The 24,220-nt window shown below is 41.3% G+C and overlaps 1 protein-coding gene across 1 annotated transcript in view; it reads right to left on the minus strand.

Annotated features, from left to right (window-relative positions):
* The window catches only part of LOC122788980 (SEC23 interacting protein), a 1,679,302-nt gene that overhangs the window by 235,395 nt on the left and 1,419,687 nt on the right, over positions 1-24,220 (minus strand). The window contains exon 17 of the mRNA XM_044056073.1: positions 19,112-19,274. Within this exon, the coding sequence (XP_043912008.1) occupies positions 19,112-19,274 (163 nt within the window). The remainder of the gene's footprint in view (positions 1-19,111; positions 19,275-24,220) is intronic.

A 24,220-nucleotide genomic window follows, 5' to 3' on the forward strand; every position in this document is an offset into this window, starting at 1 on the left:
ACCACGTCTAGATCTGCCCTTAGACTGGAAATCAGAAGAAGGATAAGCCCATCCTTTTGCAGGCCAATTTCTGCTAAACTTAGGGGGCTGCACTTGTAAAAATTCCTTAACCGTCTGCATGGACTTAGCTTTGTCCTCCATTTTCTTCAAAACTGACTCCACAGGAGAACCAAAAAGAACTTCAGATTGAAGGGGAGCATCCAAAATTCGAGCTTTAACATGCTCTGACAAATTCTGATCCTTAAGCCAGGCATGCCTACGAATAACTGAACCAGTGGCAGCCACCCTGGAAGAAGCCTGAAGAGCATCAAAGCCACACTGCAAGGAATGCTTACCTACCTGATCAGAGGCATGAACTAAGTCCTGCAATTCCTTACACTCTATACCCTCAGCTAAAGCATCTACCTTAGATTTCAACTGACTTAACAGAAAATTCTGATACTTCAGCATATGAAACTGGCAATTTAAAGCCCTCATAGCTAGCGTGGAAGAGGTATACACTTTTTTACCCCACCTATCCAAAGCTCTAGAATCTTTATCCAGAGGAACTGGATTCTTAACTACAGAAGCCCTGACACCCTTAGGTCCCTGACTAATAGTTTCTGGGTCAGCTCTAGGACTCTTATACAAATATTTATGAGCCTCTGGAACTCTGTAATACCTGTCTGGCTTGACAGGGGCAGGGGGTAAAGAATCAGGATTAAGGGAAGCTTCAGAAAAACATCCTGAACAACATCCAAAACAGGGGGAATAGCCAAGGGCCTATGTTGTGGTAAAACAAAATTCCCTAAGCCTCTTACGAGAATCTGAAAAATCCTGACCTTCCCACTTAAAATGCTCCCTCATGGAGTGCAGGGTTTCAGAAAAGGAAAAATCCTCTGGAGGAGAAGCAGAAGGACAGGAATCCTCTGCATCCGAATCAGAATAGGGAGGAAAATCCTGAATGTCCTCAGCTGAAGACTCAGAGTAATCTGAGGAATGCTCCAATCCCTCCACCTCTGTCTCCACCCTAGGCCTCTTATCTGGAGGGGGCATAGAACCTCTGATTAAAGTAATCAAATCCTCTGCCATTTTCAGCATATGTTTTTTAGGAACAGAGCCTGAAGAACTAGGGCTGACGCCTGTGCCAGAAAGACCAGGCCTAGCTTTAGAAGGGTCTTTAGTGACAGAAGTAGAAGGCCTAACAACTTTATGTAAAGAAGGAACTACAGAAACTTGAGAGGCCCCCTCGGCCTGACCTAACTCCTGAGAGGCCAAATCCTGTAAGATTAAAGGTTCCCCCTGTGCTTCAGCTGAAACCTCGGCTGGATCCACAGATTCAACCGTAGTTTCCATAGAACCAGCGTCCGCAACGGACGACTCATCCTGTTTAGACTTTAACGATTTATCTTTTCGCTTCTTAGCGGTAGCGGGCGTCGGAGGATCCGACGGCATGTTGTAGTTACACCGCTTACCGAAAACAAGTCTAGCACAATCTAACCTGCGTTTAATGGTGCGCTTATTAAATCTAGCGCAAAAGCGACACCCGACTACGTCGTGCTCAGGCCCCAAGCAAGGAATACAGAGAGTGGTAGTCCCTATGAGGTATCTGTTTCCCACAAGAAATACAATTATTAACTTTTTCTGACATCCGGATTTAACTGAGGCAAGAAAAGACAAAAATATTCCTCAACAGGGTACTTAGCCCAACTTGGTCTTCGGTCTGAAACTCAGAATACGAAAATTTCAGGACGCCGAACGGCACTTGCAAACGCTGCTTCTGCTTCGGACCATGCGGCAAGAAAGACTGAGGATATGGCGTCGGTCATGCGCTTTAGTACCACTGCGTACTGACGTCAGATCTGAGCGACCATGACCGACGCCAGCCTAACACTTTGGTATTCGGGCCGACCGAGGACAGCGGACTACCCACAGGTTATGACTGCAGCAATGTGAGACGAAGAACATCACTGTTAGAACAGAAGCAAAAGGACAATATTGTCTCTTACTGGAAATCTGAATCCAAAGCCTCCTGCGTACTGTGCTGATGTTACTACTGCTGGGCCAAGAACAACCTTCTGCTGGTCCAGTAACAGTGACACCAGCACAGTAAAGAGGTACTGCTTATATTTAGGTAATTTTTGTTTGGCTATGAGAGACAACTGCGTATATCTAAAATAAAAATGCTCCTTCGAATACTGTTATGAAAACTGATGTAACCTGAAAATGGACTCACTATTCCTACACTAATGCACTCACCCAATGATACTTTGACTTCATCAGTTCTAATGTACTAAGCCAGCTTGTCTCATCCCCACAAGGGGAGACAGCATTCTAGACATGGTTCTCACCAATGTGGGTGATCGCTGCACCACCCCCATAGTACATTCTTCCCTGGTGAGATCAGACTATTTATAGGTCTATCTCATTCGAAGTGTCTTCCGTCCACCCCACCCCACCCCCCAACCATAGCCAGGCTAAATAACTTCTGAAAAACTGACTACAACCTTCTAAGGGAGGGTATCAGTAGCTTCACACCACTGCCCCCCTCAGAGGATGCAGACAAATACACAGAACAGTATGCCAGTGCAGTATACAAGCACCTGTACAACTGCATGGATACAGCCATACCCAACAGAACTAAAAACTGCTCCTCAAGGAAACATAAACCTTTATGGTGGGCATCTCTATCAACAGGCTTACAGCAAAAGGAAGAAACTGTTGTCCAGTGGTAAAAAGGCACAAATTCTCAATTGGAAAAACTTCCTCCTTAGCCTAAACAAGCAAATTAGATCACTAGTGAAAACCTCCAAAGCCAATTATAAATCGAAACTAGCCTCCGAAACAAAGGCTAACCACAAAGCCTTTTTCAGTTACGTAAGAAACCTCCATGGCAAAGCCCAGGTTTGTTCTTAATGGTACCACTTACACAGATCCTGTTAACTTAGCCAACCAGCTAGCAGATAGGTTCAGCACAAACTTCACCCATTGCCCCCCCACGCCCATTTGATATCCCCGATACTTGCCCCACACCTCACATCTCCGTAGATCAAGTGTTAAAGACCCTGTCAAAGGCAAAGAACACAGCTTCCATGGGACCTGATAGTATCCCAGGCTGTATTCTGCACCATCTCCAGCAAGAACCAGCCTCACCACTGAGCACCCTATTCAACCATAGCCTAAGTACAGACTTCATTCCAGCAGAGTGGAGAACTGCCATTGTCATCCCTTTGCACAAAGGGGGTGCCACTACTGACCCTGGAAAATATTGCCTCATTAGCTTGACAAGTCTGATCTGTAAGGTCATGGAGTGTATTATTATGGACCTCAAAAACAAGGACACAGGCAATCTCCAAGCACTTGACCCCACCCAGTTCGGATTCATCAAGGGCAGATCTTGCCTGTTGAACCTGGTTGACTTTTTTGAGACCGTCACCAAGGCACTGGTTGAGGGAAAGTTAATACATACAACTTACCATGACTTGGCCAAAGCCTTTGACACAATCTCCCACTTGGGCATCATTGAAAACTTTACACAACTTGGCATAAATCCCTACCTCATCAGGTGGATGGCCAACTGGCTCACCAACAGAACCCACAAGGTCAAAATAGGTGCCACCACCTCCGACAACAGACCTGTCACTAGTGGTGTTCCCCAGGGATCTGTTTTGGGACCCCTACTGTTTGGCATCTACTTCACAGAGGTCCACACAATGACAAAAGGCCTGTGGCTGACCAAGTTTGTGGATGACTGTAAGCTGGGTGCTGTCACTGACTCCCCAAAATGATGTTAGCATATTACAAGAGGGTCTCACAGCAACAAATGACTAGTACCAAAGTCATGGCCTTAAGTTAAACGCAAAAAAATGTATTACCATTCCATTCAGCAAAAACACAGCCCCTGCTGATTAGCACATCAACGGCAACACCCTAACCACACAACCTGTGGTGAGAGACCTGGGTACACAGGTTGACAGCAATCTCACATTTGACCATCATGTAGCGGCAGTGGTCAGAAAGCCTTTTACTTGGTTCAACTCACAAGTAAAGGGATTGCAACCAGAAAAAAGGAGGTTATTACCTCACTTTACTTATCCCTCATTAGGCCAATAACGGAGTACAACGCTCCATTTATGTACCTCTCCAAACACATGCACCAACTGGAAAGGCCACGAAAATACCTCAGAAAGAGAATCCATGGCCTTCAACACCTGTTCTATGTGGACAGCCTCAAATCACTATCACTCTACTCGGTATCGTAAAGATTGCTCAGACGTGATCTGTGTCTCACCTACAAGGCAATATCAGACCCTGCTCTCCTAGAGATGCTACATATCCACAAGTCTAACTATGTGTTGCCATTTGTATATTACATCCAATATGTAACATTAAGAAAACCTGCTAGAGAAACAGGTTTGTCTACCAGAGGCTGCCCCGCTCTGGAATAGACTCCCCATGAACATCAAACAAAGTACATCGCTGATCCTCTTCAAGTGCAACCTTGATGAGTGGATGGGAAACCACAAATTTGTCCCAAGAGCTCCACCTGTCCCTGACAGGTGCGACAAGTGCTGATTAAGGTTTCTTTTTTGGGGATAAACTCTTGGCTAGGCTTGTAAGGGCCCCAGGGCCTATGATCCTATTTACTCCCTTCTGGAGAGAATATGGTGTAGTTGATAGACAAATTACATCACAGAGAAGAGTGTACCTAATGTTAAAATTGTTGTTTGGAGGCTATATAATGGATAGCCAAGTAAAACTGAATGATATGCAAAAACACAAACAGGTATGTTATTAGTTACGGGGGCAGCTGGGGGAGAAAGAGACAAGGGTTAGGTTTTATTTATTTTGCTAAAGTTAACTTTTAAAAGCAGCTTCTACTGACTCACACATGAATACTGTTACTAAATACTGGACAGAGGACTGCCTGTGATTTGATGAAGGGATTTTTTTTTTTATTTCTGAGTTGTATTTTTACCTTTTCATTGACAGTTTAATAGTCAGAAAGAAGCAGCACCATTTAAAAGGCCATGAGTGAGTCATGTTTCAGTAGTCTAAAATACTAATGTTGTGGAATAACATTTGTGAGGTGACTTTTGGGAGGAATGTTTCATGGTTATTGAAATGAATGAGGTGAATGAGAATTATACATGCATTGTAAATGGATTTATTAAACTTCAGTGTCAAGGATAAGAATTTTTTTTTTTGGGGGGGGTACACGTTTCTTGATTAATGAAGGGATAAGATGAGTGAAACTGTAAGTGACATGCATTGCAAATGGAATGGATTTTTAAACATCAGTGTTAGGGATAAGATGCTGTAAATTTGTAAAAAGAATGTTATTTTAGTCAAACATAGTTCAAGGCTTAATTGATGCAGTCCAGCATGCAGAAACTGTTGATGGGAATGAGGGCCAATAAAAATGCACTGCTGTTGCAAGTTTTATCAGGCTTGTAGTGATATATAACTACAAGATTCACTGTAAAGCAGTGGCCTTGTCTTTTCAAGCACCTGTTCTATAACTTCATTATGTTCATCGTGTTTCACTATTGCAGTCATTACACTTGGGTTATCCTGCTGGCAGGCTACCCGCAGTCGGCCAGAATTCCAAAGTCTAGGTCCGGCATCGGTTGCTGTCTCCTCTTCCCTGACGTCAGTGCGCCAGGGGTATAAAAGATGCAACCGACGCCATTTTCTTCAGTCTTTCTTGCCGCGCGGTGCCCGAAGCAAAAGCAGTTCGCAATTGTTGGTCAGCCAACTTCTGAGATTTTCGAAATCGAATTTCAGAACCGAAGTCTTCAATAAAGCTAAGTACCCCATTGGGGAAACTTTTTCTTGCTCCAGACCGATGTCAGTAAAAGTTAACAATTGTATTTCTTGTGAGAAGCAAATACCTCATAAGGATTTTCACTCTTACTGTATTCCTTGCCTAGGCCCTGACCACGACGTTACTAGTTGTCGGTTTTGTCCTAGATTCAACAAACGCACTATTAAGCGTTGGTTTGATTTTGCTTTACATTACTTTGGCTGAAGGTTTAACTACATAATGCCGTCAGAACAACCGACTACCGGAATTCATAAAAAACACAAAGACAAGGAAAAGGACTGGCATCCGAGGTCCAAAACGACGACGAAGCCTCTTCCAGGCCAGTCGCCGGTTCTCAGTGAGGCGCTTTCGCAGCCCCTGACACCCGCTACCTCAGAGCCACAGGCCATATCAGACTCCCACGTGGAGACAACTAGGCCTCTGGAAACTCAAGGTATTGGGCCTGCGGAAACTATTCCCTCAGATGGGTCTGGAGCCGCTGAGCAGGCATCGGTTTCTGAGGGTGTTTTCAGACCTTCACAGCTTACTATTAAGTCCACTACAGCAGCCAAGGCATAGTCAAAAACACCATTAAAGACAAGGAAACAAGTACAGCATTGTCCTGGACAGTCATCCATGCCAAAGAAACAGATGCTTAAAATGGCCGAGGACCTAATTACTTTGATCAGGGGTTCCCATCCCCCTCCTGATAAAAGGCCTAGGCAAGACACTGACTATGACTCCTCTGACCAGGTTTCTATTTCCTCTGATTTCTCCTCAGATCAGGGATATTCTCTCCCTCCCTATGAGGACTCTGATGCAGAAGAATCTATACCTTCAGCCTCTCTGCCTGAGGATTATTCTTTTGGGGAAACCTTGCACACCATGAGGGAGCATTTCCATTGGGAGAGCCAGGATTATTCAGAATCCAAGAAAAGGCTCAGACAGACTTTCTTTTATTGCCTCAGCACAGGCCCGTGGCTATCCCCCCTGTGCTTGATATTGTCGATGATGTTTTCCCTGAATCCAGTCTGTCTCCTGATTCTTTACCCCCTGCACCAGTCAAGCCAGATAGGTACTACAGGGTCCCAGACTCTCATAAATTTCTTTATAAAAACACTGCTGCTGACCCAGAAACAATTTCGCAGGGTCCCAAAGGGGTTAAGGCTTCCACTGCAAAAAACCCTGTCCCCTCTGATAGGGATTCTAGAGCTCTGGATAGATGGGGGAAAAAAGTTTGCACTTCTGCTACTTTAGCTGTAAGGGCTTTAACTGCCAGTTTCACATGCTTAAATATCAACAGTACCTCATGTCTTTGTTAAAACAGAAAATGCTTACAAACCCAGAATGTCCTGACAATAAGGAAATGCAGGATTTATTGCATGCAGCTGAACAAGTGGGAAAGCATACTCTGCAATGTGGTTTTGATTCATTAGAGGCTTCTTGTAGAGCCGCAGTTACAGGCTCTGTCATTTGAAGGCATGCTTGGTTGAAAGAACAAAGTTTACCTGAACATGTTAAAATAAAATTACTGGATGCTCTACTACAGCATGATACTTTGCTTGGTGTTAAGGCAGAAGAGGTGGAGGATAAAGCAAAATCAATGCAGACAGTAAAGGATTTCTTACAGGTTCAACCACCTAGGTTTAGCAGAAACGGGCCTTCAAAAAATTGGTCCTTTCCGGTGTCAGACAGGCCACAAAGAGGCAGATACAGACGCCCAAGAGACAGATCTCAGCCCCAAGGCTCATACAGACCTAAAAAATGGGGTGCTTCAGCCCCCAAAGGAGGAGAAGACAAATCACAACCTTATAGGAAACAGTCCCAATAACTTCCCTCTACAAATGCCAAGCACTTACCTTTTGGCAGCACCCTTAGGGGGAAAGCTAGCACTTTTCTCACAAAATTGGCACATGATCACCCAGGACAAATGGGTACTGAATATTGTTTCTCAGGGTTACAGGTTCCACTTTCGCACCCTTCCAAAATCAAAAGGTATGCCGGACCTGCCACAAAACCAATGGGCAGGGGCACAAAAACAAATTTCTGCTCTCATAAACATGATAGCTATTCAAAGAGTACCACAACAAGAACAGGGACAAGGATTTTACTCAAGACTTTTCCTGGACCCAGAAAGGACAAAGCCTGGAGACCAATACTGGACCTTTCAATCCTAAATACTTTCCTGGATGCTCCAAAATTCAAAATGTTAACACTGCAGCAACTTCCACCCATGCTGGGCAAGAAAGCTTGGCTAGTTACTCTGGACCTCAAGGAGGCATACCTGCATGTCCCAATCAGACAATCTTGCAGAAGATACCTCAGATTCATAGCTGGCTCAATGCATTACCAATTCTCTACACTGCCCTTTGGCTTATCTACTGCGCCCAGGGTCTTCACAAAATGCCTGGCACCAGTAATTGCATTTTGCAGACAAAAAGGAATTCAAATATATCCCTACTTGGATGACTGCCTTATTCAAGCAGACAGCAAGGACATTCTACTAAAGCATCTGGCGTTTGTAAAAAGATTACTAATTTGCCTAGGGTACACAGTAAACGAAAAGAAATCAAAACTAGTGCCCTCTCAAGAGATAATATTCCTGGGTGCAAACTTAAATACAACTGCCCAGATGGCTTACCTCACGCCAGACAAGCAAAGGCAACTGACTCATTACTTTCAAATGATGGCAACAACGACCCAGCTCCCTGCAAGAAAAATTCTGCAGGCCCTGGGCTTCATGGCATCCTGCATTCTACTAATTCCATATGCAAGACTGCATACGAGGAAACTACAATGGTATCTACAATGGTATCTAAAAAGTGTTTGGACTCAGCACTGCCACAGCCTGGAAACACTAATAACTCTAATTCCCTGCCTGCAACAGGAGTTTCGATGGTGGGCACTGGCCTGTCACCACAACAAGGGACAGCCTTTCACCTTACCCACAGCCAGGCATACAATAACAACAGATGCATCGGATTATGCCTGGGGGGCACACATGGCAGGAAAATGTATTCAGGGCATGTGGCCCAAGGAGCAAATGCATCTTCACATCAATCAAAAAGAGATGCTGGCTGTACAGAATGCCCCGACAGCTTTCAAGGATCTACTACATCCAGGACAACTATCACTAAAGACGGACAATACCACAGTTATGTAGTACATAAACAAGCAAGGGGGCACATATTCCTACCCCCTCTGCAGGCAAGCCATGACTTTGTGGAACACAGCACTGACCTGTCAAGTACATCTGCAGGCCCAATTCCTGCCAGGAACGAAAAATACACTAGCAGACTAACTAAGCAGAAATCTCATGGATCCTCACGAATGGAAACTAAATCCACAGGTCTTCAGCATGATAACAAGGAAATGGGGACGCTCAGACAGATCTTTTTGCCTCATCACTCACAAGCATAGAAAGTGGATGCGCTATCATTCAGCTGGAAAACCCTGACAGTTTATGCCTTTCCTCCACTGCCTCTTCTTCCCAAGGTGCTCCTAAAAGTCAGACAAGAGAAGCCAAAAATGATCCTGATTGCCCCAGATTGGCCACGCCAGCACTGGTACCCAATCCTAAAGAGCTTGTCTCAAGGCCCAGCCTGGCCTTTATCTCAAATTCCTCATCTTCTGACTCAACAAAACAATCAGATTCTGCACAGTCAACTCAGAACCTTAAATCTGGCTACATGGCAGATAATATAGCCACTCAGACCACACCTCTCTCTAAAGCTGTTATGGATGTCATTCTAGAAGCCAGGAGGCCCAGCACTAGGAAGTCCTACGCAGAAAAATGGAAGAGATTCTGTGCTTGGAACCAGGCACAAGGACTCGGACCACTTGTTCCAAATATACCTCAGATTTTACAATACCTAACTGAGATGCTGGACAAAGGCCTATCCTTCTCATCAATTAAGATCCATGCCTCTGCCATTTCAGCTCATTACAATACGAAACCTCTTATTTTCTCTCATCCACTACTAAGACAGTACCTCAGAGGGGCAAAAAACATAAGACCCCCAAGGAGAACACCAATACCTACTTGGGACCTCAATTTTGTTTTAGAAAAACTCACACTGCCTCCTTTTGAGCCAGCCAATACAGCTGATATAAAATTCTTATCACGGAAAACTGCTCTGCTCCTAGCAATAACTTCAGCAAAAAGAGTCTCAGAGTTACAGGCATTAATGGCAGTGGAACCTTTCATCATTTTTCATCAGGACAGGATCTCTCTAAGGACAAACCCAACATTTATGCCAAAGGTAGTATCCAGTGTGGCTCAACAAAACAATCAGATTCTGCACAGTCAACTCAGAACCTTAAATTTTAACCAAACCATTCATATACCAACATTCTATCCAAATCCCCAGAATAAAGGGGAGAGACTTCTGCACACTTTGGACATACACAGACAGCTACGATTCTACTTGGACAAAACAAAAGCTTTCAGAAAAACTGAGCAACTGTTTGTAGCTTATGCTGCAGATCACAAGGAAAGGCTATCTCAAAGCAGACTATTTCAAACTGGATAGGGCACTGCATTTGCTTCTGCTATTCACAACATGGCAAATCTGTGCCTAAGGGCATAAGGCCACATTCTACCAGAGCAGCAGCCCCTTCAGCAGCCTTCCTCAGAGGAGTACCAACCAAGAACATTTTAGAGGCTGCAACCTGGAGTTCAGTGCACACTTTCACCAAGCACTACCACTTACCTCTCTACTCTAAATCTAGAGCAGGCTTTGCCACTGCAGTTTTGCAGGGCCTGGTAGCCTCTCCTAATCCTATTTAGGTCCAACCACCCATCCTCAGCTTTGGGATTCAACCCAAGTGTAATGACTGCATTAGTGAAACACGATGAACATAGTACAGTTGTGTACCTACCATAAATGTAGATGTTCGAGTGTATTCACTGTTGCAGTCCAGGTTACCCACCCACCATCCCCCTTTTCTTTGCTGGGACTTTTCTGTACTTCTCTATTCTATACAACCTATGTGGTGTATTTGCTTGTAGATGAAGGAAATTTTTATTTTAGTACATGCATGCTTTTTGGCATAATTTTTTCAGCCTACCTATTTGGGGGCACCTGACATATGGGGCAAGAAAAACTGAAGAAAATGGTGTTGGCTACATCTTTTATACCCCTGGTGCACTGACGTCAGGGAAGAGGTGACAGCAACCGACGCCGGACCTAGACTTTGGAATTCTGGCCGACTGTGGGTAGCCTGCCAGCAGGATAACCCAAGTGTAATGACTGCAACAGTGAATACACTCGAACATCTACATTTATGGTAGGTACACAACTGTACTTTTTTTGCTTCCTCTTTCAGGGTCAGAAATAAGGATGGATTGAGGGAGGCATGAAGCATGTAATGTGAAAACTGATATGAATGAAGGGCGAAATATGACATATGGTATACTGCCATGTATCAATATTATTTATGCATGTTGCACTGGACGACTGAACAAAACACTTAAGTATTCTTTTCTTCTTCTCTCTCCCATGTATGCAAAACATGCAGAGTAAGACGTGTGTGTGTGTGTGTGTGTGTGTGTGTGTGTGTGTGTGTGTGTGTGTGTGTACGTGCGCACATGTAAAAATCTCTTGTGCATTGTGTTGAAAAACTCTTTTTTCCCCAAAAAAATAAAATATTTCCAGAAGTGGTTATATCACTCAGTACCCTGTTATACTCAAATTAAAATTATTTTGCAGACTAAACAGAATATCAGGGTTTTACAATAAAGGTTTCTACTTAAACACTGTCACTGATCAGCAGAAAGAAAAAATAAAAAATATTCAGAAACAGAACCTGCCCACAGAACAAAGCTGGAAAATGTTGGTTCGGTACAAGAAGAAAAACTACACTAGGAACAATCTTTGCAGCCTAGATATTCAATCACTCCTCACACAAACGCTGACAGTTACCTTAAGGCTTGCCAGACAGAACGAACAGAAACAGTATATATACAGCTGGAAGAATTCAGAGCCAGGTGGAGCCATTCTATTCAGGACTATACCCATATTTAATGATCTAATGGAAACAATTTAGATATTTGACATATTCTTCCAAACAGGTGCATATATGTACTCCTGAAGGAGCCATTGAATCCTATATCTTACATGAGTTCTGACTTAGTCAGCTACTTGACAATCAGTTCTGTATCTACTGAAGATAGTAATAGGTACCAGAAGTAAACATTTCAAACCTTAGAAAAAAGAAAAATTGCTGTTGCATAGTATTAACCAGAAAGCAGTGAACACTAAAGTCCTAACTATTAAAACCAGCTACTACTGACAGCATGTAGGCTCACACACAAATACTGGTAATACAATACAATTTTGAAACATAGTTCAGTAGAAATACAAAAGGAGCAGAGTACAGCACCAGCACTAGTTTCTGACCAATCAGTCAGAAAGAAAAAAACCAACTTGGAACTACCCATCCCGTCCAAAAATAATCCTTGAGCATTTCAAAAGCAGGTTATGGCTCATGGTATCAAATATTTATAAGTTATGTACTCACCATAACTAGGCATCTGTGCTGTCCATTTTCATTCTTCCTCAACACATAGGTTTGGATCCGGCTAGGCCGCATACTCTAGACTTTGGATCCAACTCTCAAGCTCCTCCCTCTACCCATAATGCCCTTGTCCATCCCCAACACCTCACATCGAGATTGAGTTTGTTGCCATAAAGACTCTATAAATGGAAAGAGACAGGGCTAGTGGAGAGAATAGGGCTCAAACCCGGAACTACAAGTTCCAAGAAGATTTAAGGATAGGGAATGGCTGGGAGGGAAGTTCAGAAAGAATGAAAATGGACAACACAGATGCTAAGAATTTATAAATCTGATGTTGTCCTTTTCATTCTTCCTCAATACATGGACGAGAGTCCTCGGCTACGTTGAAATTAATTGGCCCTCATGGAAGGATGTTACACAGAACCGCTGAGCCAAAGGCACTCTACTTCTAGATATTAAATCCAATATATAATGAGTAACAAAGACATGTGCACTGGAACATGTGGCTGCTGCACAAATATCATCAATAGATGTTCTTGACCAAAAAGCAGATGAAGTAGCCACAGATCTATTTGAGTGAACTATGGGTGGTTTAGGTAGGGAAATGCCTTGCCAAGAGTAGATCCAAGAAATGCAATCAGTGATCTGTTTAGCTAAAGTAACTTTTGAAACGGGATAACACAGTCGTTTTGGAGAGAAGGAAACAAATATCGGATCTGATTTTCTGAACTGTTTTGTCCTGTGTATATAAAAACGTAACTGTCTGTGTGCATCAAGAAGGTGAAACATGTATTCTCCTTTACTTGAAAAATTTGGAAAGAAGACCAGTAAGTGGATGGATTAGTTAATGTTTGATTTAGAAGCCACCTTAGGTGAAAGAGATGAGTTCGTTCTTAAACCCTTTCTTTATGGAAGACAATGTAATAAGTCTTTGATGAAAGGGACTAGAGTTCAGAAATTCTTCTTGCAGAAGTAATAGCTACTACCACTTTCCATGAAAGGAATGTTCGGTCATTTTTTGCTGAACATTCAAAAGGTTTTTGAGTTAGTCTTTGTAGCATGATTGTCTCTTCGTGTCTCTTCCCCCTCCCTCTCTGCTGGTCTTGCGCCACATGTTGTTGGTGGCCCCAGTTCCCCTGGATGCCATTCTGCCATTTGGGGGGGGGGGGGCAGAATGTCCAGTATTACAGTTAATTTCCACTAATGAAGACACCAGAGAAGACAACGAGGTTACTATTGTAAAAAATACAGGAGAAGATTTTAACATTTATAATCTGAGTCACATCAGTATTAGCTCTGAGTGGGCTGACTTGTTCGAGAAGGGAATGAACTTTGTCCCAGCTAAAAGGGCTAACATAGTGGAAACAATTCTACAGGTAAAAGTTTTCAGTAGAAAATTGAATTTGGCAATACAATTTCAAAATGGGGCTAACGCTGGGGTGTTACCGATGTTATTAAAAAGACCTAGCACATATATCCCCCCAACACCCTATGGTTAATTTATTTGAGGCATTGTGTGTTAAAGAAATTTGTGACCTTAGATCAGGACAGCATCGTAATACAAGAGGAAATTTAACACCCAATAAAGTTATGTTTTTTAAAGAAATTTGTAGCTAATAGGGACATTAGAATCATGAAACTGGACAAGGGTGGGGGGCTGGTGATAATGGATGTTAATGACTACATTAACAGGATGTTTGAAGTACTATACAGTGATACCTATACAGAAGTCTCCCGTAATGAACTCAACATTGATTACAGAAATGTTGATTTAACATTGGTCGAGTTGTTGTTGAATGGGCAGATTTCTCTAGAGGAACACAAATTTTTGGAGACAGTATATCTACGGATCCCAACAATTTTTGGGATCCCAAAAATTCACAAATCTATCACCAGCCCCTGCCCAATAGTTGATGCAAAAGCATCAAATATATTTAGTATTGCAAAATTTGTGGATTTTAAAGTCAAACGTGCTTGAGAACAGGGCAACATTGCTGAGAGATTCTTGGGAATGTTAGACAAGAAATGTATAATAACTTACTAATGGTAACTACAGATATTTGTGATTTGTTTTCAGTCATCCCACATGAACAGGGGATTTACTGGCTTTGTGACTACTTAATCACAAACATGGACCGTAATACTGTCTCTACTTTGAGGGCATGCCTTGAACTTGTGTTAGAGAACAACTTTGTCAGCTTTGAGGGGCAATTATTTAAGCAGAGGCAGGGGTAGCAATGGGTGCATGTCGTGCCCCTGTCTTTGCTAATATAGTGCTAGCCCAGTGGGAGGATCTTTTTGTCTTTAATTCACCTTTTAAAGACTGCTGGGTGCTCTATGGCCGATTTTTAGATGCTGTGGTGCTATTTTGGAAAGACGGTGAGGATAGGCTGAATGAATTCTTTCAATATATTAATGAAATGACACATTTTCTGAGATTTACCATGTGTATGGACAGAGATGTGCTTCACTGTTTGGATGTCTCCATTAGAAAGGATTATAACAACAAGGTTTTTACATCACATCTTTATAGTAAGCGTTCTCATTCTAATTCCTTGCTGCACTACAATAGTTGGCACCCTACACATCAAAAGAGAGCCCTGGTTAAAGGACAATTTGTAAGACTGGCCAGTGTACTGGATGATTTTCTCCAGGAATGTGCGATTCTGGAAGGTATGTTAACTAGAAGGGGGTACGCAAAGTGGTCAACATAATGAGTGAGGTACAGATGAAAAGGAATGAAGGGGTGTACCATGTGTTGTTGGACAAGACCACTGCCATGTTACAAACACTTGGACAAGGGAGCAGAGAGAGTTATGGTAGGGCATTGATATTACCATATAGCATTCACTATTATGACATTTGTAACACTGTCAAGAAATACTGTAGAATTTTCAGAATGGACCCTGAGTTACTTTCCTTGTCAGGAGAAAAAATGGCCATTGTATGCAAAAAAGAAGCCTCTTTCAAGGGGATGTTGGAGAGTAGCCATGGTGGAAAGGTTGATGGAGGATGTTTTAAATGTGGAAGATGTGTCCAATGTCAATATGTAGCTCACCAAGACAGAATTACTATTGTGAACTTTGCCATCATTAAACCTAAAAAATATTTTTGTCATTCCAAAGGAGTTGTATATGTTGCAGTATGTCAGGCATGTGGCAGTTATTAAGTGGGGAAAACCAAGAGAGCATTTAGGACTAGGATCTATGAGCATATTTATAAAATTAAACAACATAATGAAAAGAATGCCCTATACAGACATATTAGGGAGAACCCAACACATGCCTTCAAATTTTGTGCCATAGATCACGTTGACCTAGGACCTAGGGGTGGGCCAAGTAATGAATTTTTGAATTCAAAGAGCTTAAATGCCAAATTAAACTTAATTCTGATGAAAAGCCTGGACTTAATGAAAGCCTGACATTAAGATCTTATTTGAAATTGAAAGCAGCATATTTTTTATGAATTTTATGACATTATTTGCAATATTTAGTATGTTATGTGAGTCTGTAACAGAGTATTAAATGAATGTAATATGCCTTTTATGTTGTGCTGTGTTTTAACAACTGGGTAGGTCTGAACTGAACTAATTAAGAAAGGGGTGGAGAAATGGGTATATAGTATGTGTTTGTGCACTTTATTTTTTATTCTGAAAAAGTCAAACTAGTAAGACGAAAGCGTTTGTATTAAACTGCAAATACGCTAAGTACCTGGTGCGCGTTGCTGTGTGGTTTTACTTACTACAAAATTTCTCTAAAGTCTGCTTGGGGTGTAAAAATACCTATGCAAACATTTTCAAGCAAAGATGCTACACCTTCTGAACTTGTTTGCATATTTGAGAGACATGCGTATGTCAACCTATTGTTTTCTTGTAAACTGCTTTTCTTGTCTCTTTTCCCAATACTTTCTAACCCTCTCTGACTGACTCTTATAGGTATCATGCAATATTTTATATGCTTTTACTAATTATCCTTTTTGTAACAGCTACATCTGCTCTACAATCAACTAGAAACTCTACCAGTGCAGGTCTTTCACTTAAAATTCCTCTATCCATTTCTCTTTACCTGTATTTGGAGATCAAGCCCTGATGGAGAAGGCAGTCTGTAACCTGCAATCCAAATGCTTTCTTGGCCTCATCCCACTCTATTATCTTTCCTGCTGGAGTTATTTGTTCCTAATAGCTTGGTTCCTTTGCTTGGTTTCTCCAATAAATTCCACCTCCGTCTTGCCTATTTTCTGTACCTCTAACTTGCAGTCATCTCTACTGACAATCTCCTTTCTCCGTTCTCATATTGGCTTAGTTCTTAGAACATTTTCTGCCACTTTACATCACATCAAAGTCTTGATCACTACACTCCCAAGGATTTTACCTGCCCATCAGATAACCATTCTCTATGGAATGGATCTCAGATCATTAGAATTGCTCCCATTATGTGCATTCACCCATTGTTCTTTACAACTACTTAATTATCTAACTTCTATCCACCTTAAGGGCCTGCAGCTAACACCCCGAGTTTCAAAGATTCCATTCTACATCTTTCATCCATATCACATTACCATCTTCTGAAAATATCCACACTGTGACTACATACCAAATGAATTACAAATTTACCGCAGAAGTAAATGCCTACCATATTCTGTTCTCATAAAAATATACATAATTATTTAATGAAGCACGGCTTACAGCTGAACTGCTAATCCAAAATTATATGCCTAAGCATAACCAAGATAAATAAATACCAATAAATACATCAGATTAAAATTTGTAAGAAGGATGTGGATAGGCTAAAGGAAATATAGTTGAATCCTTGCAAATAATGCTGACAGCCCCCACAGTCCTGAGTACAAAATAAGCTTTGTAATAAATTTAAAGCTACATCTACAACCAAATTAAGACAGAACTGCAATAGCGTTTGTACTGTAAAACAAAACAAATCATTCTTTAGTACAAATGATACTGCAACTGTGGCTTAATTTATACTGCTTTCCCTTTGTGAGCAAATTCTCACTATAGAATGTCTGGAACTGCAATATTTTTCAGACAATTCTTTAAGGTATTTTACTGTAGTCATGCAACTTCTTCATTCCAGTTTCCAAAAGTCAGCAAATAAATCCATCCATAACCTTTCTATGTCCTGTTTTTGCTCATGGGGTTGGGTTGTCGCATCAGTAGTGACTATCATCTAAGCCAATGGTTACACCACTGGGCGGGCTAGCCCTGTCTTGGATGTTCTTCCATACCACACACACACACGCACACACACACACAGACAGACACTGACAGACACAGACAGACACACACACACATGCTCACACACACTTGTTCACTCACACACACACTTGTGCGCTTGCTCTTGCACACCAACTTGTGTGCACACACACACACTCGCATGTGTGCGTGAAATGACACTCACTCGCGCACACACAGTGGCATGCATGCATGCACACACTGGTGCGCACACTCACAGTCACACTCCCAACCACACCCACAAACAATTTAAAGTGTCCAATCCATCTATAGCATGTCTCTGGAATGTAGAGGGAAACTGAAGAAACTAAATTCACAAGTAGGATCAAATCCCAGGATAGGAAAAAACAATAAACAAAGTAAACCCAGGAATCAGGTCCAGATCTGGAAAAAACACCACTAGCAATGGCAAAAACAGCAGTTTTTCTCCAATTTTATTCCACAAAGTTACAAGATTGAATTGAGCTTTGTTTATTAGGAAACTGAAGCACCCAGAGGAAATCCACACTAACACAGGGAGGACATGAAGCCTCCACAAAGAAGGCACCCCAGCTGAGAATTGAATAGGAAAACTTGCAGTCAGGCAACAAAAGAATTCACTGTGCTTCTAAAGCAAAATAAATCAAAGCAAAGGAATCACCTCCCTCAAAATGTTTTTAGATAACATAAGAGAAATACAAAATTCTAAACAAAAAGCAAGCTCAACTAGAGTGCTGACATCGCAGCAGTAGCAGCCTCTGTACTACACAGCCATACCTTCCAAGGGGCTATCACAGCACAAAGAACATTAGATCGCAGAAATATGTAGGACAGCAGCTGTTGTTTTATGGATGCCCACATATTCTGACAACTCTTCATTTATACTGGGTTCTCTCCATGAGCACTTTCATGCCAAAAGACTGTTTAGCAGTGTCAGCAGCTCAGTTATCACAGAAAAATGTACTGTTTTGTCACCATTATAGATTCACCTTCTTGACTCTTCTTTTCCTACCTCCTGATGGAGGGGTCATGCCCAGACTCTTATCACTTCACTGAATTCTGGTCATGGTCACATAGCAATATTTCTGGGCAGTCCCCACTGTGCTGTGTTATCCACTCAGAAAAATAACTATCCTCTTTAATGGAACGTTGTCTTCTGAGAAAATATTAACTGCTGCTGTTGCACTGGATCAAGAGGAGGCAGAAGTTTATATGTAGATTTTGGAAAGCTAAGAAGAAAGTGTTACAAATAAGCTTTATCTGCATATGCAGAAGCCCCTCCATTTATCTTTTTTTCTTATGTTCACACATAGGATGCAACGCTAGGTGTCTAAGCATTCTCTAAATACAGGACAGCACAGCAGTATTAAACTCCCAGTTTCTGCTAAGGAGTCATAGAGAAGTATGGTATCCTGCCCCCATCCCAGTCTGGAAATGAAGCTGCAAGATGAAAATACAAACTGTTTGCCAGCAAGTTGGGCCTTATTTGTTATTCTCACTTACTACATGCCTATAATCCAGACAACTACTGCAATGATTTAACAATGGCCCCTCAAAAGATACAAGGTTTAGGGTCTTACCAGTAACATAAATGACTCTGAAGAGCAAAGAGGTATTCATTAAAACTTTCAATGGGTTTCTCCTGCAAAACAAAGTCAATACGGCGCCCTCCATTTAGCATTCCTATCTTTGCAGAGATTTCTTCCTCTTTTGAAGACTCAGGACCTTCTACAAGTTTTTGCACTAGGATTTAAAAAACAAATAAACTTAACACAAAACTACACAATGTGTTATTTTTCAAACAAATTAATCACAATATATTTCTCATGACATTCTATTATCATTCACAGTACATGCATTTGTGCTATATGAACTAAGCTTCCTAATCACATTAAAAATGAGGATATAGCTAATCTAGTCATTGCAAAGAAATTCTGTTACTAAATGTGTTACAGTAATCTTATGATCCCTTCATGGCTTGCAGGTCAAGAGATACCTGGTTCTTACTGCAAAAAAATGACAGAGAAAACATCATTACTTAAGTCTTTCACTTTTTCTGATAAGAATAAAGATAAAATAGCAGCACTTAGAGAGACATTTATGAGTTATTGTGAGCCAAGAAAGAATTTGATTTTAATAACATATTTCTTCCCAACACCACCACAAGGTCCTACAGAGAATAACAATTGTTTATGTCACTGAACTGAAGAAGGAACCAAAGACTGTGAATCTGAACAGTTTCATGATTCACTCATGAAACACCAAAAAAATCACGATGGAAGGGTTAAGTTAATAACAGAAGCATACCTGACGTTATCAAAAGATGTGAATGCATGAGCAGCAAGTGACAGAATTAACAGAAAATGAAAGTGTGTAAAATAAAAGGGACGGTTTACTGTGGGGCACCATGGTAACAGTTTACACATCCTTCCCATTTGGTGTGGGGTTAGGCTATACAAAATACTTTTATTGCTGAGATGCCAGTGAAAGCCCAATAGCACAAGGTATTCTTCATGGCTGATGAATGACATCCCCTTCCCTGGACAAATCTCACCTCAGCCCAGGATAAAACTGCTGGAGTGGAGGAATGAATGGGCACTGTCTGATTAAAGGGAGCCTTGATGATCAACAGGCGTTGAAATAAAATACGAGTTAAGTTATAAGGTTAAAATAACACAAGATTATCTATCATTATGTCCATTACATTTATCATACAAACAAGAATCTAAAATGGAGGTCTGACAAACGTTTCAACAGCTTCAATTCTTGCTTTACTCAGTAGGCCAAAATCATTAAAGGATGCTTTTAATCAATCTTACGGAATCTCTATTACAAAATTATTTTTTTTTTAAAAAAAGCAAAAAGTGTGTTCAAAAGAATGTGTACCTTGCCAAACAGAAGTATGAGAATGATCTGTTCTGTAGTGCTGATGAAATCAATAAACATGATACAGTGAAGTCCAAAATGTCATTTTTTATAATAAAAGTTGTTGCTTTAACGGTGTAAGTTCTGGAGATTCACTGGATTGGTTTTACCTTGTAGAAGTCCAAAATATATTTGAAGCACAGAGACAAAGAGTGCAGAACAGATGACAAGAAATGCTTAGAATTAATGGAGACAAAATAGAAATTCAACTAGACAAATTATTTTGTCTAAAATGCTTTAAAATAACTGGGACTACAAAATACTGACTATCATGTTGTGTGCACACTGTTAACTTGTTCCTGCCATAGCAGTGATCTCCTGCATGGCTCTACTGAGGCTTAGGAAGTTTGCCATGATTGTTTAATGTACAAATATAAACTGATGCAGTGTCAGTGATGTATGCTTTCTAGAAAGTTCTAACGACTGTCAGGACTACAAAAAAAAAAAATTAAATTTACACTTTATTCAGCTGCTTTTACTGTAACTGTGTTTTTCATATTTTATTACTATATTTTTGCTGTATGCTTTTAAGTGTTCAACTGCTTTTATCCTGTTGCATTTATGACTGCTTGTTAGTAACCTGATTAAATTTATCCGTTATTCTAAACATTTTAGGTCTGGCTTTAGCACTTGTGCTTCAGGCCAGTTACTTGACATTTAAGAAGGTTCTTGTGGTCTACACTCTTGTGGACAAACCCTTAACAAAACCCTCTCTCCATAAGTCCACCCAAGCAATCGGAACACCATGTCTGGACAATTCTCATCAGTTTCTCCTGCCAGCCTGGTCAACATGGGCATACTGAGATACTGTAGCAACTGCCTCATGTTTACTGACAACCCTCTTCTCCTAGCACATAATTCTTCCACCTGCAAGAAATGCATGTATATCATTAACCATGCTCTCTCGCGCCACAGTCAGTACTCCTGACAAAGAGGAGATTGCCAGTACAAACACCACACCACTCACATCAAATAACCAAACACAACACACACACATCTATGCAAAGGTCCTCAATAAAAACTTACCTAAAAAGCAGAGACCTCCAAAACACACTCAAACATTCCACACACAACACCAAACGCATCACACACAGCAGACAACACACCAGTGTCTCACAAACACAGCCCATAAGGCAAAACAATAAACCAGTACAGCCCACAAGACATAACAATAAACCAAAGACACTAGTCTTTGATGACTCTGTTGTGAGATGCACCGATGTACCCCTCTCACCAGGCTCGACAAGGAGAAGGTCATGGTCAGTTGTCTGACTTGTGCCAGAATCCGCCATATCACCCATGCACTTAAGTCTCTCCACAACAAGTACAAGTACAACTCTGTCAGGTCTATATTACCTAAACGAAAACCTGACTAAGCAAATCTCAGTTGAGCGACACATAAAGAGTGAAAACCGCTAATATCGCAAGAATGAACGGAGATCACCATAGGGAATTCGTCCCTTTTCTTCGATGTAGTGCAATCTTGGAGTTGGTATATTTAAGTAGGGGGTGTGGGGGGCACAGCCCCTCATGTGGGGGGTGCAGGGGGGCTTGCCCTCCTGCATAAAACAGTGAGAGTTTACCTGTTTTACTTAAGTTTCATGGGTTTGAAATTAGCGGTTTTCGCTCTTTATGTGTCGCTCAGTCGGGTTTTCGTTCAGGTAATATAGACCCACTCTGTCATGGTACATGTTGGTGTGAATGACTTGATATGTACCTCCCTGGACTATATGAAGAGAGACATGATTGAATTCTCAGAATATGTGTTACAGGCAGGTATGACCTTAGCCCTAAGCTGCATCATACCTTCACCAAGAATGATACCACAATACCAACAAAAAATAACTGACTTCAACAATTGGCTTAGTTTCTGGTGTCATTCCAAGGGGGATCCAGTATCTGTCTGCCTGGGATGACATGGTCAACAGGCCTTGACGCTTTGCCAGAGATGGCCTTCACCTGTCACCAGTGGGTTTCCAGACCCTGGCCAAGGCTCTCGCCTCCCCCATTGTGCCCTTTTTAGGCAATGTCCCAAAGACACACTTTCAAACATAAAAGATTTGCCAAAAAGCAAATTGAAGGTCATGCTGCTTAACGCTAGGAGCCTTAACTTGAAAATGGACTCACTGGATGCCCTCCTTGCACTGGAAGATGCTGATGCCTGTGCTGTCATGGAAACTTGGTTCAGGGCTGTAGAGAGCATCCCTGCCTTACCAGGCTAAACCTCATTCCACACATTCCGACCCCAAAAATGAGGTCAGGAAGACTAAGGGTGGCAGAGTCTCTACCTTCATTAAGAATAGGCACACCTCCAGCGTGGTTTGCCAGCATGATGCACTGGAACTACTCCAGATACAACTGACAGTTAGCAAGACACCCTTCCAGTTTATAGCTAGCTACAGACCTCCCTCCTTGACTCGGGACACCCACTCCTCTTACCTAGATCAACTTGACTCCATCAAGGTACCCCCTAACACCCTGATCCTTGGTGACTACCCCACCATAAGACAAAAGCTGAACTAAAGCTAAAGCTAAGTTTAAACTAATTTTAACTAAGCCAAAAAAAAAGTTACAGAAAACACTTATCTGAGTGACAGCCAATGATCACATCTGTAGCAGAACTCGGCAAATGAGATCTGAGGGTTAGAGGGTAGCAGGGGATTATGGGAGAGGGAGGAGCTTGAGCCTTGGCTCTGCCTTAGCTAAACTTGGCAGCTTGGACCAGATGTCAGATCCAAGACCCTACTGTGAAGAATAATGACATGGATAACATCAGATCTACTTGTTTATTACTGTATGATTGCCTATGTCATAGGTGATAATTTAATACAGATGTTTCTTGTTTAAAATAAATACATAAAACCCACAGCTGTGTGCCCTATACTGACGTCCAAATAATTAACTATCTTCTTATTGTTGTTAAAAATAAATTAAAAAGAAAAACAGTAGAATTATGCAGGAAAGCCATAAATTCATTAACCTCATTATCTGGTCCACTCCATAGGATAAATATATAATCTAAAAATCTCATGTATAATTTAATATACTTGAGAAAATTGGGAAGTAAAAATCTTATTCTTCAGCCATACTAAAAGAACTGCATTAGCTTATATGGGAGCACAAGCAGTGCCCATTGCAACTCCTTTCACTTGCTTAAAAATCTCACCTTCAAATTAGATAAAATTATTTTCTAATAGTATTGTGGAAAGCTAACAAAAATTTAATGCTTTCCCCAGATAAAAAAAAATGCAATCGATGAAAGTATCCTGGAAAAGGGAAAGTCCCTCCTTCATCGGGATGGAGTTAAATAAATTCACCACATCTATTGCTAGGAAACCCGAGCCAGGTTCTCTTATGGTAGGGGTTAATCTTCCCTCCAAAAATCCCAAGAATCTTTCAGTAAATGCAACTCAAATAAAAACAGGCTTTAATAACTTATACACATACATGGCAGAGGGGTGAGTCTTAGAACGACAAGCTGAAACAATGGACCGATAAAGCCAGGAAAATATTTTTAAGTACCTTAGGGATATGGAAGATGGCAGGAATAAATGTTTTTTCCACCTTCAAAAATTTATAAAGATCTATTGTTATTCTATTGTCCAACAAAAGTTCATCTTGGATGAGGTCTACTCCCCGACATGCTATATTAACCTCATTCCTAGACACCTGAATATAAGATTCAGAACTGTGCAAAATATTTAGCATGTTGCTTATATAATCAATGGCATCACAAATAACTATTCCACTGTTCTTCTTGGGTT

Source organism: Protopterus annectens, chromosome 14.part0, assembly GCF_019279795.1.
Source record: "Protopterus annectens isolate FY-2018-M chromosome 14.part0, PAN1.0, whole genome shotgun sequence".
In the NCBI taxonomy this organism is placed as follows: Eukaryota; Metazoa; Chordata; order Ceratodontiformes; family Protopteridae; genus Protopterus; species Protopterus annectens.